This window comes from Heterocephalus glaber, unplaced genomic scaffold, assembly GCF_053883595.1.
Source record: "Heterocephalus glaber isolate CG9 unplaced genomic scaffold, H.glaber_assembly_v1.0 deba00001446, whole genome shotgun sequence".
NCBI lineage: Eukaryota > Metazoa > Chordata > Mammalia > Rodentia > Bathyergidae > Heterocephalus > Heterocephalus glaber.
The window spans coordinates 1814502-1831456 of record NW_028258298.1 but is presented as its reverse complement, the minus strand read 5'-3'; the positions used below and the strand labels follow the sequence as shown (position 1 = coordinate 1831456).

Here is a 16955-nt window from a genome sequence, read left to right as displayed (position 1 = left end):
GGAAAGGAGGAAGTGGGACACAGGTCTATGGGCAACACCAGGGAACCTGTCCCCAGCAGCAAGATCACGGGCACACAGAGGGCCTGGATCCCAGGCTACCACTTTCGGAGTCCCCCTCTGATTCACCACGGCCCCTCCCTTTCCCACGATCCCTGGTCAGCTGTGGGCCTCCAATGAGCTCAGGGCTGGGTGGAGAAAACCCCTTAGCTCCTCATGGGCACACCTGAGCCCACCCTGGCCCTGTGACCACACCCTGCCAATGCAGCGGCCAGCACTCCTGCCCAAGAGATGCCGCAGCCTGTTCACGCGAGCCCCGTCCTGGGGTGGTGGAAGGCAGTGGGCAGGGTGAGGCATGGGGAGGAGGTGGGGAGGGGTGGCCCATGGCAGCTCACACTCACCCTGAAGTAGGTAACGTTGTTGGGGGCTCGGGCCGGATCAGCTCCTCCCCCATCCTCCGAGGGGAAGGTGTCTGTCCAAACACATCCAGGTTGTCCCCGGGCGCTGCAGGGGCAGGGCCCGGTGGAGGGGAGGGGTAGCCTGTGGCCAGAGTGGTGAAGCCCATGGCAGGCCTGTAGCTGGGGCTCCCGCTGCGGCTGCTCTGGGAAGGGGAACCAGTGGATGGCGTGGACTTGCGAGAGAAGCTGACCGCAGCGGGCGGCTGCAGGGTGATCTCTGACATCTCCGCCTGCTGCAGGAGGCCCGGACGAGGCCGAGCACGAGCAGCGAGCTCAGGGGAGCCAGTGCGGGAGCTGAGGGGGCTTTGGGTCAGAGGTGAGAGCCGAGAGGGCTGTAGCACCACTTGATGTAAACTGGGCTCGGCGCGCCGGGCCTGCCGGGGGCTGGGCCGGGGCCGGGGCTGGGGCTCATACCACCGAGTGTCCAGGCCAAATGTGCTGGGGCCACCATGCCCCCCCGGCTCAGCTGGCTCGGGGTAAGGCAACACAGGTATGCCCATACCTTGGCTGGTATGTCTCAGCTGCCCCTGGCTAGCCAAGGATTGCATGGGTCTGTCCTGCCACTTGGCTGTTGGGGGCGCCGGGACAGGGCCCCTGCCAGGAGACTTGCCTGCCCAACTCTTGGGCGCCTCCAGAGACAGCATGCCCGGGTAGGCTGCAGGCACCTGCAGGGAGGTGGGGGGCAGTCCTCGAGGCAGGCAGGGCTGGGGCTGCAGACTCTCGGCCACATCACGGGCGTGCAGCTGGTGGGGGAACATCATGGCTGGGGCTTCCAGGGCCCCGAAGGGGAATTCTGGCGGGCCCCAGGGCTCAGGGGAACGCCCTCCCGTAGGTGTCTGAGTCAAGGGCAGAGTGCTGTTGGAAGCATTTTCTCCATTTTCCTCTGGGATGGTAGGGTGGCCAAAAGGCCCCTCAGTGTGCAGGGGTGGGGATGACATGACCGAGCTCAGGGGGCTGCCCACTTCCGGCATGTAGAAGGGCGGTGGTTCTACCTCCCCAGGGCTGCTGCTGCTGAGGTACCCATAATACTGCCCATGGTGGAAGGGCCGGGGCGCTGGGGGCCTGGCCTGGCCCGTGGCCTGCAGCCGGCCTCCCAGGCCACTGGGCCCCTCAAGCCCACGGGGCTGGAAGCGAGGACTGTATGCTGGTGGAGGCAGGTAGGACTCCTGGCTGGAAGACAGAGGGGTCAGCTGAGACTTCAGGGCAGCCACAGATGTGGGCACCAGGGGGTCCTCATTCTCCTCATCAGACTGCCGGAACTCAGGGTACATGTCTGTCTCCTCCGCAAAGGGGAAGCCCTCAATGCGCCGGGTCTTCATTGAGGGCTCAATCTCAGAGGGGTCCATCACGAAGCGGCCGTCCGGACCTCTGCTGATCAGCTCAATGGGGGTGGTGGCCTCAGCCTCGGCCTCGGCCTTGGCCACACTGTACTTTCTGCTGCTGATGGCCCGCTTGGTTTTCTTGTACAAGGACAGCTCCTTCTCCCGGGTGGGGCTCAGCATCCTCTTGGCAGCAGGTTGGCCCTGGTCATCAGAGGACTCGGACGGGGCACGGAGCGTGCGGATGCTCTCTGGACTCACCTTGCCAGAGGACAAGCTGCGGGCAGAGAGTAAGGCTGTGAGGGCTATGCACCGCCCCCCAACGGCTTCTTCCCCTTTGGATGACCACTAACTCCAGGAAGGCAACGCTGAGGAAAGGGGCCTGAGGGGCTGTGTGCTTCGATGAGAAACACTCTGGCCACCACCAGGCCATCTAGACTGTCCACTTTGGAAGGAAGAACCACAAGCTCCTTTGCCACATCCTGCCCCTCATTTGGCACATGCTGTCTAAGCACACCTCCAGCATCCTTTCCAGGCTGGTCAAGGAATACAGTTCATTTTAATACTGACTTAAAACATATTAAGAAGGTAAATCTGCTAGGACGATAAAAATTATAGAAAAACATCATAAGGCTAAAGAGAAACGAAGGACCGGCTAGTTTTGATCATCTACCACTCCCTCGAGCTCTGTGTACTGTTTAAAATTAACACACAGCCCAGTTTACAGGAAACAACTTAGAAGAAGGGCAGTGGGCCCAACCACGGCAATTGCTCACTGGTGCCCAGCCTCCCCCTGCTACCACATACCACCAGCCGCCCGAAACACTTACGGAGATTCCAGGCTCTTTCTGCAGTGGGTGATGGACAGTGGGGGGTCTGCAAGGGAAAATCGGGAGGGAGCCCACTTAGGCCTGACCCACTGGTGTCAAAGGCAGGGCCTGAGCAAAGCCACAGAGGGAAGTGTCCAGCTCAGAGGCCTGCAACCATCACCAGGCGGCCCTCCCTCCAGCTCACTTACCCCAGCCCCCACCGCCCCTGCCTTCCTCCCTCGGTCCAAACAAGTCCCCTGCAGCTCCACCTATGAGATCCCAGCTCCCCTATTTCCACTCCCAGGGAGCCCATGCTGTCAGTGGTCCCCTCTCCTCATGGGGAGCACTTGACACAGAGCCAGGTGGAGCAGGGGGAGTCGGCACACACCCACCTTTCTTTCGCTTGAGCTTGCGCTTGCGCTGCTTGTTGACAAAGCAGGCGGCCAGAGTGCTGAACAGGATGGCAGCTGCCAAGAAGCAGATGGTAGCAACGATTCCAGCCAACACAGGCCGGGCCAGCCCATCATCAGTCAGGTCTGGCTGCGGGAAGATGTCTGCAAGGAGGGTCAGAGTGCTGGTGAGTCCCTTCTCTGCCCCATATCCCCAGGCTGTGCACCCCACAGTGCTGGGGCTCAGCTGCACACTCTGTGCCACACTGAGGAGGTCTGCGTGCCCTGTGAGAAGGGAGAAGGGGAGTGTGCAGAAGCCCAGTAACTTCTGCAGAGCGTGGGGATGGACAATCAGTCAGCAGTGATATCTGCCTGGTGCTCTACATGTGCAGAGAACTCGGATGTGTGTTGTCAGATCTTCTCCTTAGCGCAAGGAGACAGCACACGTAGTTGCTCTCAGTCTCTAAAGCACACTGGCATGTGCTGAGTGCAAGCTCACGTTATCAGTGCCCTAACCAGAATCCGGCTGTCCTGACCTCTAGTCCAGGATTTTCTGCTTTCCCTGCTCTCTCCCAGAGCTCAGAGAGGAAGGCATCTTGAGAGCAAAGTCTTAGAGCAAGGACAGGGATTGTTGCAAAGAACTGAGCCATCCACTGCCTAACTGTTCCCAGGACAGTCATGCAACTTACTTCCTTCAGCAAGGGCAGGCCTTGGGCATCTGCACTGCAGAAGATGCTTGTGTTGGCTGGGACAGTAGCAACAGGATCAGTGCTCCCATTTTACAGGTGAAAATTTGACTTTGTGCCCAAATGCAGAGCTAACGAATGGCAGAGCCAGGACTAGGCCCTGTCTATTGCACCAGACTCAGGGCGGTTCAGTCAGTAAGGGCCATGTGCGCAGGTCCATCAAAGGGAAAACCGACGCACCCTGATATACCTGGCCAGTGTGCACTACTAGGTCAGTAATAATGATGGATAAAAATAACCCAAATTATGCCAATGAGTTGAGAGGAAAAGAACACCACGGCCTTTGGAGACAGGAGCCTTAATGTTGGGAAATGCTGAGGTGACCACGTCCTGGTTGGCCTGTGAGGAATCCTTAGACAAGGCACGCTTCCTAACAAGAGCCGAGCATAAAGCTATGAGCACAGAAAAGTTCATGGAAATGAGCCCCAGAATGCTGCAGCCTTCTGCTCTCTTCCTTGCTCCTCCACCTCTGAGTGTAAGCCCTGGAGGGGAGCCAAGGCAGAAGTGAGTTCAGTTCTGCTGCCTATAGGAGGCGGCTGTGTTTCACCAAAAGAGCCCCAGGGTGCCTACCAGGAGACAGAACTCACACTCCTCCCAGGATCCCTGGAGCCCACAGCTCTCTGCTCCCCATGCCAGCGCTTCTGTAGCTCCACAGGGCTTGCTGCATGAGCTTCTTGGCCAAGATCCTTGCCCCCTGGGCCCGGAAGTCTCAGTACACACAGTGCCTACAGAAGTGGTGCCACTGCTGGCTTACTAGGCAAGAGCCCCTTCTGTACCAAGGACACCACTTCCCGGGGGGGACACGGCTATGTCTCGGGATTGGAGCTAGAGAGAAGACATGTAGAAATGGGACGGGTGCCAAGAGAAAGAGCGATAAATGCAGAAAATGCCAGGGAGTTGGCTTTATTTAGCCTGAAAAAATCTAGGGAGAGGAAGGAAGGGAGGAAAACAACACCAAACAACAATTTTCCAGTAAAACCCACGTAATTATAAAGAGGCCTATAACAGGCATCCTACAAACACTTGTTGACCGGCTGGCTCCTATCCTCCAATCCACTGCCCCACCCCCATCGGAGCACAGCACTCGAGGAGACAGCAAACATGGGAGAAGTAACATTACCAGGGCTCTTTTTGATGACTGTAATGAGAAGATTGGTTGAATTTCTTTCTGTGGCTGTACTACAGAACTGTCAAAACCTAGCCCTTCAGTGGGGTACAATACCACGAGTCACAGAAGCACGAATCTCAGCGGCTTCAGAGATGCTACAACTTGTATAGCTTCTGCTGGCCACCTCCTTAATTCCGCCCCAACTGTCCTCCGGCCTTCAACTCCCCCTACACACACATACCTGTGCTGGAGACACCGGCAATGTTGCTGGGCTCGCTGATCAGGTCCTGCATGACGGCCAGAACCCGGAACTCATACCAGGTGTCCTACAGCCACAGGGACAATACCCGGTCAGCCAAGGCACCCAGGATGACCACCATCCCTGCCACCACTTAACCTGCACGGGACTTCCAGGGAACAGGACCCCAGAGCACCAGGGTCCTAGTAAGAGCTTCCTGGCCAGTGATGGGCAGCACTGGACACTGCTGTGGGGTAAATGTTCCCACTGATCTCAAGCTACGAACGTGAGGTCGCTAAGAGTTGGGAAGACATGTGCACAGGGGGTCTGAGAAGGCACTGTGAGCGATGCCAGCACAACTGCCCCTAAACCAGCATTCAGGGAAGAAAGATACGCAAGATCAGCAGTACCCAGAAACAGCAGCTTCCTCTCCGGAGACAGAGAGAGAGTTATGTTTTAAAGGGGCCAGTGAAAAGCAGATACTGTACTTTCTGAAGACCATCCTTCTGGAGCCTCCTCTACCTACCTCCCCAAGGCCAAGCAAACACCTGGGGTCTGAGGACTATGTCAGCCTCTCACACTGCCCAGCCCGAGCTTGTGTCTGTGTGTGGGATAAGTCCCCACTGCCACCAAGCTGGCCCTGTTCTGGGGGAATTCAGCAGCCTCAGCAGCAGGTCCGGGAGCACCCAGGAATGGAGGTGAGGAGGAACAGTGTAGGACTTGACCCCGTGCATCTGAGCTGTATCACCCAGAGCTCCCAGTGGCTCTGCAAAGCCATACCGCTTTCAGGACTGAGGAAAGAGGCAAGGAAAAGCCAGGCCTCACCTGTGACAGATCCTTGGCAAAGAAATCTCCATCGGTACCCGGAATGGCATCGTCTAGCATCTCCCAGCGCTCCCCGACTCGGAACTCCATGATATAGCGGTCGATCGGGAAGCTGTGGTTGGCAGGTGGGAGCCAGGACAGGAGCACACCCTGCTGGGTCCGATTGGCTGTGAGGCACCTTGGTGAGGTAACCAGCACCAGAGGTTCTGGAGTTGTGATAGGGAATGCTGCAGAAGAGGGAGAGGGAGAGGAAGAGGAAGGCGGCGGACGCAGGGGCAGCTGCAGCCTCTGTTAGCGGCGTCACCTAGAGAAGCCCTCCTGGTCCTCAGGAAGGGAGACCAAGGCCGGTGGCCTAGATCATCTTGCCCCAACCTCCAGAGTAGGTCTAAAGAACATGCATGAGGGAACCAAGTACCCCTAACCAGAGAAGGAACAGCAGCTCAGGGGAGAAGAGCCAAGTGCAATGAAGTAGTCATGGGCCACACAGAGGTGCAGTCAGCAAGGGCTACATGTTACGTGCCTGTGGGGTCTGAATGGAACTGAGAAGTTGCTGTCTGGTAGTAACACAGTAGCTGTATTCACATCATGGAACAACACAGTACTCATGTTTGTGGTGACGCTGTTGTACACAGACCTATTGCACTGCCTGCTGTACACAGTGCAGCCCATACAGTTGTGTCCAGGACAAAATACTTGACAATGATAATAAACAACAGCAACTGGTTTATGTATTTACTATGTGAGACTCGTTTTTTTTTTGCACTACTAGGGATTGAACCCCAGGTCTTTTCTCTGAGCAACATTCCCAGCTCCTTTTTTTGTTTTGTTTTAATTTCAAGACAGTCTGAATAAGCCACTAAATTGCGCAGGCTGGGCTTGAACTTGAGATCCTCCTGCCTCAGCCTCCCAGAGTGCTGAGATTGCAGGCGTGACCTCAGCTACATTGGTACATTTTATTATTAGAATGTATTTCTACTTATAAAAAAGTTTCTATAAAGTAGCATGCCCTTTGCAGCCAGCACCAGCTCCACACATCCTGCATGTCCTGTGCTTGACTGTGCCATTTCTCATAGCTGTATCACCTAGGTTTGGTAAATACATACATGATGTTTGCACAGTGCTGCAGACTGGTGCTTCTCAGGCGCCCTCACATTGTAACATTGATGTTAAGCACACATGACTCTTCCCGGGAACCAGAGGAAGGCCACAGAGTGCTGTTCACTTTCAATCCCCTCTTGGCCAGGAGCACAAAATGAGGCCTGCCAGAAGTGCTGTGGAGGAGGGGTGACCACCCTGCCCCTCTGCCCACCCTGGTGCTGTACAGGGAGGGATTCTGGAAACAGCCTGCTCACCCAGACCCTTCTCAGGCCTCTGGGGAGGGGAAACAATTACAGCCAAGCAGTGTTGAAGGGTGAGTCCCAGCCCCACTGAATATGCAAGCCTGAGGCTACTGAGGAAAGGTAAGATACAAAACTCCTTCCCTGAGGCTGCAACAAGAATTCCACCAAAAGTACCAAGCTACAGGACCAGGGGATCCTGCAGAAGGACATGCTGAGTCCTAAGAAGGAAACCCAAAGCCACCATCACAGAGAGTACTCGGTATGGTGCCATGCACTTTCTAAACCCCAAAGGACAGCATGGGAACACCACTACCATCACCTTTGTGTGCCCCAGCTCTGCGGGGAACAGCCCAACACATGCCAGCCCCAAGGTGCTCACCTAAAGTGTTCACAGTGACCACCTCACTGAAGGCGCTGGTTCCCAGCTTGTTCTGGGCCAGGACACTGAACTGGTATGCAGTCTCGGGCTCCAGGGTGTCCACTAGCAACCAGCTGGGGCCCGGTGGCACTGACAAGGACAGCCAGTCATGGGGCCCAAACTGTGCCCGCTTCATCCTGGCCAAAAGAGAGAGGATGGGGAACAAAGGGTGGGTGGGTCACCCTGGAGAGAAGAGTGTCACGCACTGTCCTCAGGGAGAAGGGGTGAGAGGACTACATTCCCAGGGTCAAGGGTGGGAAAAGGAGATGCCAAGGTGGGTGACCTGCCCAGCTCTGGCTGTGCCAACCCTCATGACACCAGCTAACTCCATCACTGGCTCCTCCCCCACAGAAAGAGGCCCTGGGGCGGAAACCACACTGAAGTTACGGTCACATCACCAAGTGCACTGTGGGAGATTCCCACCCTGAGCACCATACTGTGAGTAGGCTCTGCCTTGGGAGAAGAGGAACACTGGAGAGTGACGATAAAGCACATGGGTGTGGGCAGGACAAGGGAAGGGACCCAGGTGGGGGACCCAGCTGCCCACCCCGAGTAACCAGGGAGGCTCACTCAACCCAATCAGATCTGGGTCATCTGAGGACGTCCAAGGCTTATGGCAAAAGTGACCTGGGGTTTCCCAACGTGGGATCAAGATGCCTAAGGCCTTGAGGGTTAGAAATCTCAGACAAGGGGGACATCATACTGTACATAAAGAGTACTGAGCAGGCAAAAGTTGTCCTTGTTTGAGAAGGCTGCCATCCCAGGAGCCAATGAAGCCATCTGCTGCAGTGCCACCACATCACCACTGGGAGGAGACATTGCCCCGTAGAGCCAGCCTGCTCCTTTTGCCCTGCCTTGGAACTGCACACATACCCAGGGGTTCCCTCTAGGTTTAAGGTTTGCCACCTTGTATGCCCAGAAGGGTGAGCTAAGGCAGTGGAAGGCACAGCAAAAGGAAGCTAGCGCCAAACATCTAAGTCAGGACACAGAGAGCTGAAGGCAGTCAGAAAGGAGGGAAGGCACCCTCCCCGCCCAGGGCCAAAGGCAGTGAGCACACCGTGACAAAGCGATGCAGATGAGCAGCAGGTGGAGAGAGCCACAAGCAGCCAGGGAAGCCCACTCTGTGCCAGACCTTCTGCTCAGCACCCCCAGAGAGGATTCGGCCATGCCCACCCCACCCCCTGCCACACATCCCACAGCAGCCCCCACAGCCCTGCTTCAGAGAAGAGACACAGATGGGGTGGGAGGGGGCTGTAACTGCAGTGAGTCGATCCAGGACCCATGACGCCCCATACCCAGGACATCCAACCCTCAACCCTCCTGAGGAAACAGAGCAGGCACCCTCTCCACCTCCTGCTGCTGAGCAGTGGGCCGAGTACTCTCCCTGAGTGCCCCTGAGCACTGCTCTGTGGTCAGGGTTTTCCTCCTCCCCAAGCTCAGCCTGAGCCCGCCGGAAATGTGCCTGGGTGGGACAGGGCTGAAGAGGAGTAAGTGAGGGGCTCATCCTCCCTGTCAGGTCATCTGTGGGCCAAGTGGCTACAGGCCTCGGCTCAGGACAGGAGCAACAGGAGCCCCAGGGTGATGAGGGGTCCCCGGGCCGCTCTCCCACTTTCTGATCCTCTGGTTGTCACCCTGGTGCATGCGTTTTTGAGATCTCTGCCTGCCCTAAGGTTTGGGCAAAGAAGACCTCGCTTCATTGCATCTGCCTAAATCATAACAGGGACATGAGAACACGAGACATAGGGTCTTACAGAGGAAATGTGGACATGGCAGCAAGGCCGGGGAGGGGAGCACCAGTTCTCCAAACTGGCTCCTGGGACAACTGTGAGAAATGAAAGTAGATCCTATGCTTCAGGCTGGGCTATTTCAGCTCTTAAAATCATCAGAAGTCTCTTCAAGATGCCAGAGGAACCCAGAAAAAGAATGAGGCAGGACCCTAAAAATGGGGAGCACCAAGATAAGCCAGGGAGAGCTTTAGATGGTCCAGGGAGATTCAGGCAATGACTCAAAACTGGCTGCCTCCACTTTCAGGGCAGGAGTGCAGAGTCCCTTTACATACCCAGTACCCAGAAGAACCCCGTCTCTGACTGCCTCTTTGCCACCTGCAGGGCTGGCACTCGCAGACCACAACTGCCTTAGGCTCCCCCCACCCGGGACTGCCTGAGTCAGGCAGGGAGGAAGAAGCAGAGAGCGAAGCATGCGGGGCTGACTCACAGAGGTCCGTACCAAACTGAGAATGTCTGCTCGTAGCCTCCATCATAGCCCGGCTCCCAGGACACGTTGGCAGTTGTCATGGAGACCTGGACCCGGACACTGCCTGGGGCGTGGGGGCTGGTGCCTGGAGACCAAGGGAGACCTCTCAGACTGAAAGGAGGGAGCCCACTGACTAGGAGCCCATCATCTGGGCTGCTCAGACCCCAAGAGACCAAAGCAGGGAGTGGCAGAATGCAGTACAACAGTGGTGGGGAGGGGAGGCGCTGAGTGCCAGGTCTTCTGCCCCTCCAGGGGCAGGAAGGAAGCCCACCCCACCGTGCAGTCTCGATGCAGGGATCTCCACAGGGAGGTGGGGCAAACACAAGCCAGAAGGTTCCTCGTCCCAGGTCTAACTCCTGTGCACCTCTGGAGAGCATAGCAGCACTCCTCCTGAGGTCCTGGGCAAAACCAAATGGCACCGGCAAAGGCCCTGCCTGGGGACACAGTCCCATTCCCCCAGCAGGACGCAGCACCTGAGGATAACAGGTCAGCTCAGGGCTGAGCCCGGGCCCAGCAGCACTCAGTCCCACACCTCCTCAGCCCCATCCCAACAAATGCCACATTCTCGATTGTGAATGACAAGGAATGCAGACCACCTGGTCCACAGCCTAAAACTGGTAGTGAACACTCAGGGAGTGCTGGCCTGGGCACCACTGGCTGTCAGAGGGACAGGCTAAAGGGGACCTGAGGTCTGAGGCCATGGAGACACGTGCCTGGGCGGCCACACCCAGGAATCACCCCAGGAGGGAGGAACCCTCTCACTGCCTCTTGCCCAGCCTCCTTGAGCCAGGATGCCCTCCAAGCCTCAGCCCAGCACTGGTCCAGGATGCCATACCACCAACTCTCCTTCACCCTAGCCCCTCCAGCTTTCTCACAGGCTCATCAATTCAGTCTCCATGGCCCACTGGCCACGCGGCTGCCACCTGTGTGGTGAACAGGACCCGGGCTGATCTTCCCTCACTGAGCCCACTCTGCTGAGGACTGGACTGAGGCAGCCGGAGTACCTGACATGCGGATGCCCCTGTGCACGTACCAATGACGGTAAGGTGGGTGCTGGCAGTGATGGTTGTGACCACGTTGGTGGCGACACATTCCCACTCCCCGTGGTCCTCCTTGCTCAGGGCACGGAACTGTAGGCTCCCGCTGGGCAGGGCACTGTGCTTGCTTCTGCTGGGCTTCCCTACCTTGGTGGACAAGGGGAGGGAGAGGACGGGCTGGACAGAGGTCAGAAGAGGAGCCATCTCGGCTCCGCGTGACAAGGGTACTAGGTCACCCCGGGCCCTCGGCCCCTGCTCTCTGCCCCCTCAGCATCCACTGCTACAGGAAGCTGACTCTCCCCTGGATGTCTGGCCAGCAGAGCAGGTCCAGAGCAGAACTGGCTGAGGGTGCCCACCTGCCCACAGCCCAGGAGCTCCAGAGCCCAGGTACCTTTCTCCAGGTGATGACAGGGAAGGGGTCCCCTGAGGCCGCACAGGGGATGAGCAGCTCTCGGCCAGCCTCCTGCCTGTACTCCCAGCCTGGTAGCACCGTGAAATACGGGGGATCCTGGGGGAGCACAGGCACGTGAGCATAGTCAGGGTTGGGCTGCCCCAGAACACTGGCCCCCCCCCGCCCCCGAACACTGCCCTGGTGCCTCACCTTCAGGACGAGCCTGGCAGGAGCAGACTGGCCCATGGTCCCCAGGGTATTGTAAGGCACACAAGTGTAAGTGCCAAGAGCCTCCTCTGTGGCCTCCTCGATCCGAATAGAGCCATCCTCCATCAAGGTCCAGCCCAGGTTCTGCCACACACAGACGAGGCAATGGTCAGGGGCCAGATACTCTGCCCAGCACCCTGGGACTCGACCTAAGCTGGGCCAAGAATGACAGCTACAGCCTGGGGTGGGCGTGGGCATCATCCCTGTGTCCTAAGAGAGCAGCCAAATTCCTGCCAGACCCTGGATGAAGCAGCTCACTGTCTCCCCAGATTGATTCTGTGTTGGGGACAGAAGGCCCAGCAGAGAACTGGGCCCAGAGGAAGCAGCTGGGTCCTGGGAGGGCTGCTGTCCTCTGAGCTCCACACCCACACACCTTCTCCACCTGCAGGGGCCGGCCATCCTTGTTCCACTTCACCACGGTGGCTGGTGGCTCTGCATCCACAGGGCAGCGGATGTAGCCGTGGATCCCCACAGGCACATAGATCACGGGGGGCATGTTGAGGACACGGGCTGGGTCTGCAGAGCAGGAGAGAAGAGGGGTATGTGAGACATCTGCTGAGCAATCTAGGTAAACAAACCCAGAGCCCTGCCAGACACAGCCTGCACATCGACTCCGGGTGGCTCCACAGAGCCCAACACGGCCCAGGACTGGACCCACCATGGATAACAAGACAACAAACCCACCATTAGCCGCCAAGTCAGGCTGCAGGCTCCTCTGCCCACCCACTGGGTTAAGACTACTTGGAGGCATTCAAAGGTACATTTCCACAGGCCCAGTCCCAGTGCGCCCCCAGGCTGGACTTCACCTGCCAGGCAGACTCTGGAGCTCCAGTCCCCTTAGCCTCCGAATTCTCCATGTTGACCACACCCTCCCTCCCCACTCCTTATCCCAGTCTGTCTCGGGAGCAAGCAGTTCAGCTCTCTGCATCCTAAACCAAAAGGCAAAGCTGGTTCTACCCAGGAGACATCTCAGCTGTAGCCCCAGTGAGTATTTCTGTCCTCTCTTGTCCCTTCTGCTGGATGTCCGGCCTCCCTTGGCCTCAGTCTCTCCACTGGGCCCTGCCACTGAAATGCAGACTCCAGCCTGGCCGGGAAACAGACAAAGCCTGCAGGACAGCAGCCCTGTGTTGGAGGCTGAGTCACCTCCTCTCAGTTCTCCCTGGTCCCCGCAAGGGCTACAGAGAAGGATCCAGAACTAGGGAAGCTGTGAGGATGAATGAGCTGCTATCTTCTAAGCATTCTGAGCTCTTTAGAGAACAGCATTACATAAATACCAGACCGCGTTATATATTTAGACATAGCTTCCTACTTTCGTATGGTAGTCTTTTTTTTTCCCTCCAGGGTTTATGAATGGGAAATACTCTGAACACTGCTCTTTAGCAGAAATAAAGATCCTTGTCTCACCCACCTATAAATCTCAACCCCCCGGATTCTCTTTGAAGGCAGAAAGGAGGTAAAAAAGGACAAGTGGGAGTGGGTGGTGGCGCCAGTGCCAGGAGAGACAGGGAAACCAAAACACCTCTCCAACAGAAAGACGGTGGGATGAGGTCCTGGTTACCATCCTGAAGAACACTGCCCCGGGATGTTCTGCACCCTGAGCCACTGCACCTTCCTGTCCGGGGCACAGCCTATGTCAGGCCAGAGGGACAGGGGCGCCTATGAGGCGGCGTCTGTTCCTTCCTGACTTCAGGACTTTTGCTCCAGAGCAGCCCAGGCCCATCCTTAGTCCCTGAACAACACCTTCTTCACTTGCTGTTCTGACCGCACGTCTGGCAGGATGCACCTGAGAGCCCAGCTCCACAGCTCTTGGAAGCTTGGGACTCACATAGCTTGTGACCAGGCCTTCGGGTTGTGACAGAAGAGGTAGAGAGTGGGGCCTTTGCTTCTGCCAGCAGAGCTGTTCCACAGAATGAGAAGGGACATGAGCACAGGGTGAGGGCCCCAGGGCCCAGCAGGCCCAGCCTGGCTCCACCACCCTGTCCACTCGGGGAGTCGCCTGCAGCACCTCACTCCAGTCAGCAGTCGGAGGCACTCCACCTTCCAGGCCACCGACTGTGCCCCGACTTGTATTCAGCCCTTGGGCTGAGCTGGCCAGCCGGTCTCTAGACTGTTACAGTTCTTGCCCTGCCACTCCAGTCCCCCACACAGGCCCTCTCTGTCAGTCTGTCACTTGCAGCAGAAAAGCGGGCCTTTGTTGCTGAGTGACAGGGCCATCCACGAACCAAAAGGGAGACATTAATCCTCATTACTCACCCTTCTCCCTGCTTCACTCTCACAATGCTTGGCTTGCCAGAGGGTGGAAAAGCAACCAGTGGAGCTCAAGTATTACAGATTAACAAATGAATTACTGTATTCACACAGCAGGCTTGATCATCCTGCCTGAGAAGCAGCTCACTCATCTGGAGCCCAGCAGCCCTAGAGGAGCACAGGCTGCCAGAGGGAGCTGGGTGTGGGAATGGACTGTCATCCTAGAACAGCATCCTCTGCGCCCACCCGACACTGTCCACAGCCTAGAAGAACAGAGCGAAGCAGGCAGGAAGATGACTCGAGCTGGCTCTTAGTGCCCCACAGATACTGGAGAAAAACCCTCACCAGTGACTCCTTCAAGGCTCAGAAGCGTGGGCCAGCATTAAGTGCAAGGCCAGCCATTCTGCTCCAAGAGACAGCTGGCCAGGGACACAGGTCTGCTCATCTTTGAAGCTCAATGTACAAATTAGCCCACGGAGAATGCCCAGCCAGTGTCAGTTCAGCTGTGACCAGCTCGGTCCTGGCCCTGCCCACTGTCCCACTTGCTCCCTCATTCATTCCTCCACCCACATTCCCCTAAATGATACTTGGCCCGTGGGCCTCTGGGCTCCAGTCCACCCAAAGGGGCTCAAACCTTCTGCAATGCCCACCCATACTCACACTGCACAGTCAAGTAAGCTGAGGCTGAAGGGGAGCGACCCAGGCTGTTGCTAGGGACGCAAGTGTACTTCCCAGCATCCTCTGGCTTCACCCGGAAGATGATCAGTGTCCCATCAATCAGGATCCGCACCCTCAGCTTCAGGTCACTGCAAAACCCCAAGGAGATGGAGGGAAAGGGTGTTGGCAAGTGACAGATGGTCTTCCAACAGACACCCAACCAGGTAGCGACGAGTCACATACACCTCCCCCGATGCTCCAGACTCCTGCTCCCCAGTATTCCCAGAGTCCTCCATGCCTTCCCCTCTCTAGCCTCAGCAGAGAAACACCTGGACCAATCCATCCCCACTCCAATCCTCTAGAGCCTGAGGCCAAGGGCACAGTCCCTGCTCAGAGCTCTTGCCCTGGACACCTGCAGTGGGGACCCCCAAGAGGGGCAGGGCAGGGTGCTGCTCACTTCTGGAAGTAGACGTTCTCATCCTGCCAGTACCAGGTATATGTGAGGTTGCCCGGATACGCCTCCGCCCGGCAGGTGAGCAGAGCATCCTGGGAGATGTTGACAGTGATGTTCTCAGGAGGGGAAACGATGAAAGGAGGCCCTGGAGAGAACAGGGAACAAACATCACCTCTGCCATGGTGGAGGACTGCCGCCCAGGCTCCTGGGAAACTCAGAAGTGCTCAGGAAGGGGCATCGGAAGCAGCAGGGCCCAGCAGTCACCACGGAGCTGCTTCTAGGCTCTTACCGTGCCCGTGCCCCGCCCACACAGCCCCAGCCAGCTTCTACCCCACCTACACACACCCCATTCCCGCCCATCCCTGTCCCCTCAAAGCCTGAGCAGGAGACTCCAGACAAGACAGAGGCCTGGGGTCCTCAGCAGCCTGTTAAGAGGGCAACTCGGAAGAGGGGCAGAGTGAGGAGGGTGAAATTCCAGCAGACCCTGGTGAGGCTGGCCAGACTCTGGCTGAGCTGCAAAGGGACCTCTGGCCCTAGCCCGCTGCTCAGCCCTAGAAGGAGCGGGTGCCACCTCAGCAGCTGTCAGCAGAACACAGCTGCCACCAACCCCCCTCCCAACAGGCAGTGGTTGGAAAGGCAGAGCCCCTCCAGGGGACCCCACCCACCCTGCACAGTGAGTGCCCAGCCTGAAACACTGGCATCTCGTGGTGCTGACTGTACAGACCCCAGCTCTGCCAAATGCCTGCTGTTGTTTAAATGCCTGGGGCTTGGACTGTGTTCGCATCTTTACTTATTGATGTCAGCACTAATGGACAGATGACTCGAGGGAGGTCTCCTCCCCAGGGAGGTGAAGACACAGCAGGCATGCTATCTAGGCAGAGGGAAACCAGAACCCATTCAGTTGGGGCCTCCCTGCCACATTGCAATGTGCTTCCCAGGGGAGCCAGGGCTGGAGATCTGGCCACAAGCTATGTGGAACTCAGGAGCCCTTGCCTGGCTCCTCCCTGCCTGCCTGTCTCCACCAGCTGCCAGGAGGCCCCTGCAAGAGGATGGGGCCGCAGAGGCTGAAGTAATCCCCTACCTTGGACGAGCAGGTGGGTGGTGTGGACTGCCTCCCCCTGGATACTGTAAGCCCGACAGGTGTAGGCGCCTCTGTCCTCCCGACTGACAGATGTCACCGTCAGGCTGCCATCACTCACCTGGGGGCCAAGGACAGACAGACCTCAGCACCCAACCATGGGCCCACCAACTGGGCAAAGATGCTGTCAGAGAAGCCGGGCTGCGATGGCTCAGGGACAGTGCACTGGGGTAAGGAGGGCAGATCACGGCCGGGGGGGCGCCTGCAGTGGCCAGCTACACAGAGAGGAAAGAGGGAGGGAGGTCAGGCGGAGCGGCACTCACCTGGTACTTCCCACCAGCACTAAGGAGTGTCCCCTCCTTCAGCCAGGTGACGATGGGCTTGGGGTTCCCGAAAGCTGTGCACGTCATGGTGATGCTGCCTCCCTCCTTGGCCTCGATGTACTGGGGGGGTGTTTCTGTAAAGGTGGGAGGGGCTGCAAAGGAGACCATGAAGGTGAGGGATGGGGTCACACACGCACGCACACACAGACGCACAGACACACACACACACACAGAACTCCCTGCAACCTGCAGGAGATGAGGACAACTGAGGAGGAAGCAGGAGGTGGTAAAAGCCTGCAGGTGAGGATCACAGGGAGGGGTGACCTAGGGTCCAATCTCAGTCTAGCTGGGCCAAATTCTATGCTTTTCCCGTCAAACTTAGCTACTTCCCACTGAAATGTTTACTGAGCATCTACTGTGGAGAAGCTGCTGTGCTTAGCACTAAGATCACTACATGAACGGGACAGCCCCCCCCCCACAATCTCCTACCACCCTTGTTTCCCCTCAGGATCCCCCTGCACCCCAGCTCAGCCAGGCCCCCCACATTTCCAGGACATTTGCCATCAGAGCCCTGTCTAGGCCTGACACAGACCCCAGGCCC

General features: G+C 57.6%; 1 protein-coding gene across 11 annotated transcripts in view; it reads right to left on the bottom strand.

The window, feature by feature from the left end:
- Positions 1–16955, bottom strand: part of Igsf9b (immunoglobulin superfamily member 9B) — a 77864-nt gene that overhangs the window by 44768 nt on the left and 16141 nt on the right. For 9 of the 11 annotated variants that reach the window (XR_002388774.2, XR_015452408.1, XR_002388772.2 and 6 more), the window contains 15 exons: positions 16355–16506; positions 16035–16152; positions 14957–15098; positions 14503–14648; positions 11969–12111; positions 11539–11679; positions 11329–11445; positions 10934–11084; positions 9862–9985; positions 7609–7784; positions 5890–6116; positions 5068–5152; positions 2976–3137; positions 2605–2650; positions 399–2051 (listed from right to left, as the gene is read on the bottom strand). Coding sequence is in view for 8 of the 11 variants with exons in the window: in XM_087214270.1 (XP_087070396.1) it covers positions 399–2051; positions 2605–2650; positions 2976–3137; positions 5068–5152; positions 5890–6116; positions 7609–7784; positions 9862–9985; positions 10934–11084; positions 11329–11445; positions 11539–11679; positions 11969–12111; positions 14503–14648; positions 14957–15098; positions 16035–16152; positions 16355–16506 (3583 nt within the window). In the remaining 3 variants the exon portion in view is untranslated. The remainder of the gene's footprint in view (positions 1–398; positions 2052–2604; positions 2651–2975; positions 3138–5067; positions 5153–5889; positions 6117–7608; positions 7785–9861; positions 9986–10933; positions 11085–11328; positions 11446–11538; positions 11680–11968; positions 12112–14502; positions 14649–14956; positions 15099–16034; positions 16153–16354; positions 16507–16955) is intronic. The other 2 variants (XM_004862661.3, XM_087214273.1) reach the window with 2 other exon arrangements.